Source organism: Hordeum vulgare, chromosome 2H (genome assembly GCF_904849725.1).
Source record: "Hordeum vulgare subsp. vulgare chromosome 2H, MorexV3_pseudomolecules_assembly, whole genome shotgun sequence".
Taxonomy (NCBI): domain Eukaryota; kingdom Viridiplantae; phylum Streptophyta; class Magnoliopsida; order Poales; family Poaceae; genus Hordeum; species Hordeum vulgare.
In genome coordinates this window covers 479,723,313-479,731,912 of record NC_058519.1, presented here as the reverse complement: position 1 = coordinate 479,731,912, position 8,600 = coordinate 479,723,313, and the positions used below count along the sequence as shown (strand labels likewise).

Below are 8,600 nucleotides of genomic sequence, written 5' to 3'. Positions count from 1 at the left end.
TTTATAACAAGGTCAAGACATCCATATTTGTTCTCATATATGTTGATGATATCATTGTAACTAGTTCCTCCAATGATGCAATAGTTGGTTTGCTTAAGGATTTAAGTTCAGAATTTGCTCTAAAGGATCTAGGGGAGTTGCATTTCTTCTTAGGAATTGAGGTAAAGAAATCAATGATGGTATTTATCTCTTCCAAGAAAAATATGTGAATGACTTGTTAAATAGAGTTGGCATGAAGGATTGCAAGCCGTCACCTACACCTTTGTCCAGCTCGGAGTCATTAACTCTGACTCAAGGAGAACTCCTGAATCAGGAAGATAATACCAGTTATAGAAGTATTGTTGGTGCTCTTCAGTATTTGACTCTGACTCGACCTGATATATCATTTGCAGTAAACAAAGTTTGCCAGTTTTTGCATGCACCCACCACTGCACATTGGGCAGTAGCAAAGCATATTTTCACGTATGTGAAGAATACGACCAGTCTTGGTTTAACTTTCAGAAAATCATCATCTACTCGTATTAGTGCCTTTTCCAATGCGGATTGGGCCAGTTGTCTTGATGATAGAAGATCCACTGGTGGGTTTGTAATTTTCTATGGACCAAACTTAATTTCATGGTGTGCCAAGAAACAAGCAACTGTCTCAAGGTCAAGTACAGAGTCAGAATATAAAGCATTAGCAAATGCAACAGCTGAGATGATTTGGTTGTAGTCTATGTTGAAGGAACTTGGCATTCAACAAACTTTGTCTCCTTTTCTTTGGTGTGATAATCTAGGTGCTACATACTTGTGTGTTAATCCAGTGTTCCATACGAGGACTAAACATATTGAAATAGATTTCCATTTCGTCAGAGAACGAGTTACAAACAAGCAGTTAGAAATCAGATTTATTCCTTCCAAGGATCAGCTTGCAGATGGGTTTACAAAAGCATTGTCAGCTAGAAAGTTTGAAGAGTTCAAGCGTAGTCTTAACTTGCGTGGTTGTGATTAAGGAAGGATACTGAACATAACATAATGTGACAACAGTCACGATTGATCTCCTTCTCCTCTCTCCGTTTAACCTGGCTTACACGCCAAGGATACTAGAGATATAAATAGAGTTTGTTGTAGATTAAAGTAGTTTGAGATTCTATCCCTTTTTTGTTTTTACTTAAACCGAACATTGTAATCGTTCTCTCGTTCTATCAATATAAACCCGCGGGCTCTCCTCTCAAGGGTTGAGACGCTTCATCATACTTTTACGCAGCTGCCTCATTTGTCATTTAGAGAGAGGAAAATACTACAGAAACACAACTATCAATCAGTTCGATTAGTATTCTAAAAACACCAGCATAAAATAAGACTACTACTACAATATTACTTGTGTGAGTTTGGTCGTATATCACCTAACACGTCAGCTGGCACTTAATACGTGAGAACAGCTTGAGCATAATTGAGCACGAATGAAAAATAACAGGACAGAAAGAAAGGAACCTTATGCCAAGGAAGACAGCTGATCAACATTGTAGACAGAAATACGTTAACAAAACAATGAACACCACAACGGATTGCAGCATGTATCTCGTGGACAACCATAGTTTCTTTATTATTGGCACAATATATGTATATGTACAACGGCAATAGTACAGAATATTTACATTGTGGTGTGGCGTACATGAGCAGCCGCGCTTGCGCGTGAACATGATCACTTCCATGACAAGTATGCACCTCTGAGTTCATCTGATTATGTAGACCACTCATTGCTCCTTTTGTGCCTCTGGGAACAACTGCAGCGCTTGTGTCCTGTATGCACGCACGGTTTCAGACAAGTTTAGACACCCAGGTACCGATGAAACTAAAAGAAAAGGTACTGCTTGAAAGCAAATTTTGATCTGGGATTGCGAATACATCAAGCAGTATAGTCTAAAGTGTACTTCGGACTTAAAAGAGTAGGACTGTAATCGGATAAGTAGAGCAAACTGAAGGCCCAGCATCAAGCATCCATTCCCAATGTAGATGACACTTTAGATGGTGTTAAGTCAAACTTCTCTACTTCCACAATTAGTAGCAAAGAAATATTTCGGTTGATGAGGAAAAACGGTAATATCAGCTTTATTATGTGAGAATAGTTTCGCAATCGAACTTTTTTCTGTAATCTATACTCCCTCCGTTTCTAAATATAAGACTTCTAAAAAATCACTATACTACATAGTGATGTATAGACATATTTTAGAGTGTAGATTCACTCATTTTGCTCCGTATGTAGTTCATAGTGGAATCTCTAAAAAGTCTTACATTTAGGAACGGAGGGAGTATTTTGGAATGGAGGGAGCATTCATTATCACCAGAAAGGCAGCATACTTAGTTACATAAATATCTACTTCCTCCGTCCCAAAATAAGTGTCTCAACTTTTTACTAGCTTTAGTACAAAATTGTACTAAGCTTGAGACACTTATTTTGGGACGGAGGGAGTATCTATTAAAACCTCAAGCAGCACCAACAGCTATTTGCCTCTATCAAGGATGGCAAGAGTGCTTACGTTAGTCGCTTCGCGACAAAGAATAAAGGTATTCTATTCAGTTTCCCTCCATGCGAAGGTTTCAGTTCATCAATGACTTGCTCTTCTTGTGTACCAGCAGCTGTCATGACAAACTGCAAAAAATAATGTTGTAAAGCTGGACTCAGAATTTGCTGAATGCATTTTACATCATGAAATACAAAACAAGCAATTGCACACTTATAACACTATGGAAGGAATGGAATCGCCAGGTCATCCATAGAGCTCATAATATGAACACATGAGAAAATGTAACACTGAAAGAAGAAGAAATTATATATCTACGTAATCATGATCCAGGACAGGGGATGTGCATATATTGGCAACTAAGAAAACTTGGGTATTGGGGTACAAGTACTGCAAATGAATGATATGAGCTTGTCTCCTTTTTCTTTCAGCCATAAAAATTTTCATGCCACGTGAAAATGGCCACCATGGCATTGATTTTGGTGTCTAGACTTGATTATGTTCATTGTGCAAAGAAAGAAAAATGCATATTTTAAACATTCTTTTTGCTAGAAACGGGAAAATAATTATCACAAAGTCTTAGAAGCCATCAAATGACCAGAGCAGCACCCGCTGCTAGAAAGTGCTTGTCCATACCAATGGGTAAAGTATTGCCATCACACCATAACTTGTAAGAGGAGAGAAGAAGAAAATCGGAAGTACACATGGACTACCTGAGGAAGCAATACAGCACCAAAGATCATATCAGAATTGTGGAAATATCAGTTAGCAGCATATGAGCTCTTAAAGAGTAAGTATAATGAAACAACATGACAATAGTAAGCTAGTTTTGTAAGAAATAAAACGTAAGCTAAAATTAAAAAGCAATGCTCAGTTACAATAGGTGTTCATTGAACATCTCATGTGGAACTCTCATAGGATGCAAGTTTAAATTGCACAAGGAATATGTGCCATGGGAACAGCAGGGAACCTAAGACATGCTCCATTCAAGTTTGGGGAAGATTCCTGGGCCACCATTTTTTTTATGAAACCGGAAAGACTGAAGCATGAGGTTCTTACCAAGAAGTCAAGAACCCATGAGCTGCAAAATGGCTTTGACACCAGTAACTACCAAGAAAGCAAAAGGTTCCTTTTACACAGCTACATTTGCCTAACACATATTTTGCACCATATAATGACAAACAATGCACATACCAAATCCAGCAAAGAAAGCCCAATTTGACTCAAAGAAATCAAGCCGGTGGTTCAGACTCACTGCAAAGAAGTTCCACTTGTACCTGACAAAAGTGTTGGCAAACTTTAATAAGACAATAAAGTAGCCTCGCAAATGTATAGCACTTGAGGAAAAGATTGAATGGGTGAAAAAAGGCATCGAGATGTACATACTCGAAGCAGTAGTAGGCATACATCAAAGACAGTAACAGAAAGTTCATTGCCTTACCAAGGTAAGGTACGTAACCAATTACTGTAACCTGCATGACATCTTGAATATAAGTAAAATGCGAGTACTATGAAACATAGCACCATATAAGCTCAAATAAGCAGGAGATGCAAAATGTATATAACATGGTTGATGAAATCAGGTGTACAGTGAGAAATGAAGATTAAGCAAGCATGAGCATAGAACCGATACCTCAGCAAAGAAAATAGTCAAAAGAAGTATCGAATAGACCTGTTCTCCAACACCAATCGCAACCCTAACAACAAAGTGTCAGCACATGAAGCATGTAAAATCCAACCAGGTACCCAACAAGTTTTAATGTGAACACACCTACCCATCAAATCCTTCAGGCCTATCTGCTGATACAGACGTGTTGTGAGGATCAGAGTCAGATGCTTGACTTGCATCTAGCTTCTTACTTTTCACAACAGCCAAAGCATGCTTAGCAATGTCACCATACCTGGCGTAAGATGGTCAAGATCACAAAAAGGTAATCGGTGTTCCCTTGTTTAGCATCTGAAACATGTTTATCTTGAGGATAGTAAAACAAGGGTCCATACCTGTAACAAAGAAAGATGGCATAAAAATCAAGAACTGGGTTTTCCAGAGAAAAAAATCTAACCAAACCTCCTTGACAAAATGCAAGTTAACTTATTTTCAGTTTACTTTGTGGTGTGGAAACCAAATGAGTGCAACGCATACAATACACAGAACATTAAAAAGCATAAGTTGAACAGTTTTTAGCTACATCTCCGAGATTGAGTAACAAACTTATGCACGCATAAGCCTTGTTGTTAAATGAAAACAGCCATAAAACCATCAATCAAGTGACGAAATAATTTTCCAAAACTCGTGGCATGGTGCATTAAAATGAAATAAATTTTGACATGAGTGTAGCAAGGCTGTAAAGTGGCTTGCTGGCATATTTGAAGTTTGAACACGTAGTTGCTGCAGCATATATTATTACCATATCAGTAATAGAAAATTGGAAATCCAGAAATTTCTGAAACTAAATTTGAAACAGTGTCAACCAAAACCAGCTCACTGAGGTTTGATACATATGTACAATCATAAACTCAATACTTATGACACATTTATTTTGCAATTTACTTATAATAAAATTGAAAAGCATATTAACCATTGGTGCTACATGATTCCCTTATAAACTGAAACAAGGGTCTACTCTTCAAAGTAAAAGAAATCAACAGTTTGACAAGTAAGGGAAGTAAGCCAGCAAGTACGAGAGGGACTCCACACATACCAAAGTGTACTTATTATAAAGCTGAAGATGTAGAGGGGATAAAACCAAAATACCTGAAAGAGTACATCAATTATAAGAAGCAACAAAAATAATAGTGATGCATGGTATTTGATTTGGGGGTGGGGGGATTTTAATGACAGAACAAATATACTCTAAGGTACCACAAACAGTAGAACACCGAAGGACGTGATAATAGAATCATACAAACAGCTCGTGTTGGTGTTTCTCATCTAGGGTTTTATAACACCAAGTATGTCACTGAGAAAATGTAAAAGAGGCATGAAGATAAGTACTCCCTCCGTCCCATAATGTAAGAGCGTTTTTGACACTACAAGGGAGTAGCATTTTGCATTTGAACCAGCATTGCTTCATCATGAAGTTTACTACCAGATCCTCAAGTTCTATTCAATTTGTGTGCATCATTGAAAGATAACTACCAGCTGAAAATAACCACAATGTCAGGGGAGAGATGTTTTGACTCCCGGGTGCATTTGCACCCAGATAAACAGTAATCCGAAAAATAATAGTAAATGTTTTCAAAAAATTCTGAATTTTCTTGTAGATGTCCGTGTTACTGTCTCAAGCATGCTTGACAATTTTCATGCGAAATGGAACAGTGGTGTTTCGTTGGTGAAAAAAACAAATTTGGGTGTGACATTTTGGGGTAACAATTGATGTTTAATTTGTTTTTTTGCACGGGCCAAAATGCTTAACCTTTTTGCCTAAAAAATTCCAGGTAGCATTTGGATGTGACAAAGAACACATAATATTTTTGTTGGAATTTTCTTGACATATCAACATTCATTTTTTATGGGCAGGAGCACGTGCTCCCGGGAGCCGAATTGCATTTCCGCAATGTCAGTTCCTACTTCTCCAGCGTACATTTGAGACGAAAATAGTGAATTGCCGTTAATGATCATTGATCAGTACTTATGTGACAATATATTCAAAGCCAAAAGCCAATAACTTGTAACGGAAGGACAGAACTCAAAATTGGTTAGCTAAGATCGACATGTCATTATATGTTTGTCTAAAGCAAAACACCCTTGGAAGATGCTAATGACAATAAAGAGCACTTACATAGAAAATCTCGACAAGCCCCGAACGTAAGAACGAATACATAGCAACAGCTGCTGTGTGATCACATAGATGTTGTCCCCAGGACTGATCGCATTGCTCGGGCAGTATCCATAGAAGAGTTGGAATGACCACCGATTTCAAGGTTAGCAAGCTATAAAGTACAAGAACTATGTTAAATAGGTATTCATGGAATGGAATGCGGAAGAGAAAACCAGGATCAGTCGTTACAAGATCAGGAGACTGGTGCTGATCAGAAATATAGAATATAATTCCTTTGATACAGAAACGAAGTAAAAAAGGAATCCATTGAACCTCCCTGTGGCCAGATTCCACTATATTTTGCAATAATGACAGAACAACATCAAATGACAAAGTAAACTGGAGTATCTGAAGTGACAAACAGGAATAGAGAAATAAGAAAACGGAATGCTTATTGTGCCCTGCATAGATCCAAAGAGAATCAAGCTATGTCTCATTCGGCGGCGGATCTGGCTGGCGTGCCTGGTCTGTGTGCGCGGCCGGCAACGGGCGCCGGCTGGTCCTGCGGCTTGCTGGTGCGGCACGGGGCTGGCAGGATTGGCTGCACAAGGCCAGTGCGGGCTTTGGTGCTCGCCGACCGAACGGGTTGGGGATCCAGGCGCAGCGCTGCTCAGATCGGGTGTCGATGGTGACTTCGGATGGCTCGCAGCGTGTTGGCGACGTGAGCGTCGCCTTTTGCAGGCCGGTCCTTCTGCTTGGGGAGTGCCCTCGGTCGTGCCAGTGGGTGTCCAAGGTTGCGGCTTCGCCTTCTTCCTCGCTACTCGGGAAGAGGCGGACGCGATTGTTCAGGGCACGGTGGTGGCTGCTGCTCAGTAGCATGGTGGCAGCTCACTGCTGGGAGCCTGGCGGTGCGTGGCAGGCGAGGGGAGTGTGGTGGCAGTGGTTCTGGCCTCGGTTTCGGCGGGCGCTGATCTGGTTTCTGTGATGGCTGCTCCCACGCTGCGGCGGGGGGGGGGGGGGGGGGGGGGGGGGGGGCACGTGAAGGTGCGGTTGCTGTCATGCCAGTGGGGATTCGCACACAAGCTTCAGGGTGAACCCAGCATCAGAACTGCCGATGCCGGCGGCAACGGCGTCTGTCGACGTCGTTTTCCTCATGGAGGTGCCATCGTAGAGCTCGTTGCAACCTCACTTTTTATTTCATGGTATCTGGGTGAAAACATAGGTTCACAGTACTTGGGTTGTTTGTGTTTTCCTTGTTATGAATGGTTCTCAGCTCGGTTTTCCTTATAAACGGGGTCAATTTGTGGAGGATTTCGATCCCGTTTCCCTTATAAACTGGATCACTCTGCTGGCATATGGCCAACTTTAAGCAATATATTCAGGTGGGGAAACTCCGCCACCCCCCCCCCACCCCCCCCCCCCCCCCCCCCCCCAACCCCCGTGATTCCTCCAAAAGAATATCATGCTAAACGCCTCCCAAGTTTTACTGGCCAACTCCAGTGCATTTGGGGCGTCCGAGTGACAAGAGTAATTGCAAAAGGAGACAAATTTAGGTCAGGCTTAACCTCAATTACGAGCAACTGTACCTCCCCAGGAAGATGAACCCGTTGAGCAGGAAGCACTGCGCGATTCTGATCGACAGAGCCCTCGAGCTGCATCCAGAAAGTCGCACGATATAAGGTCATCAAAAGAAGTGATGCATCGATGCTTCGTACTGGATTAGGGGAAGCTAAAATCGCCCCCGATTTGACGAAAAAACACCCAAGAATCGAGAGTAAGGGGTGGGGAGAGGGGGAGGGGGCGGGCGTAGAGGAGGACCTGACGCAGAAGGAGACGACGCGGTGGAGACGCGCGGCCTGGAGGAAGCCGGCGAGCCAGAGCACGGCAGCCGGCTTCGCTTGCGAGGCAAGCGACTCCATCAGAGAACGGGCCTAACGGGAGAGCCTCCTTTGGAGAAGATGTTCATTAGGGGAGAAGCTGTCTGCGGACGGAATATTGCATCATGTTAAGTTTTTTCTTCTTCTTCTTCTTTTGAGGATTGGGATGTGCGTTGGGTGTGTTTAGTTGGAGGGATGACATGGAACGGTACGGAGCCGATCCATCTCCAACCCACGTTCTCGCGTAAAGTTACATTCGGAGTGGACATGCATTCTCGAAGGGGACTGATCTGCGCCGGCGCGTCGGCTCAAACTTTCGGCCGGCCACGCGCGAGCCGCGGGATCCACCAACCCCGCGTCGTCCGCACCGTTGGATCCGCATGCAACATTTTCTTCCTATGCAGCAAAATTTCGATGCGATGCAATAATTTTTTCAACGGTTGTAACAAAAAACAAAA

The 8,600-nt window shown here is 42.0% G+C and overlaps 1 protein-coding gene across 1 annotated transcript; it reads right to left on the bottom strand.

The window, feature by feature from the left end:
• Window positions 1–1,561: 1,561 nt before the first annotated feature.
• Window positions 1,562–8,265, bottom strand: LOC123426756 (protein EI24 homolog). Its single transcript, XM_045110635.1, has 11 exons — window positions 8,084–8,265; window positions 7,852–7,917; window positions 6,287–6,437; window positions 5,207–5,259; window positions 4,280–4,405; window positions 4,138–4,201; window positions 3,891–3,976; window positions 3,699–3,781; window positions 3,141–3,217; window positions 2,520–2,632; window positions 1,562–1,782 (listed from the first exon to the last, which is right to left on the bottom strand). Exons 1-11 carry the CDS (start codon window positions 8,182–8,184, stop codon window positions 1,737–1,739), a joined length of 966 nt encoding a protein of 321 aa, XP_044966570.1. The 5' UTR covers window positions 8,185–8,265; the 3' UTR covers window positions 1,562–1,736.
• Window positions 8,266–8,600: the final 335 nt, after the last annotated feature.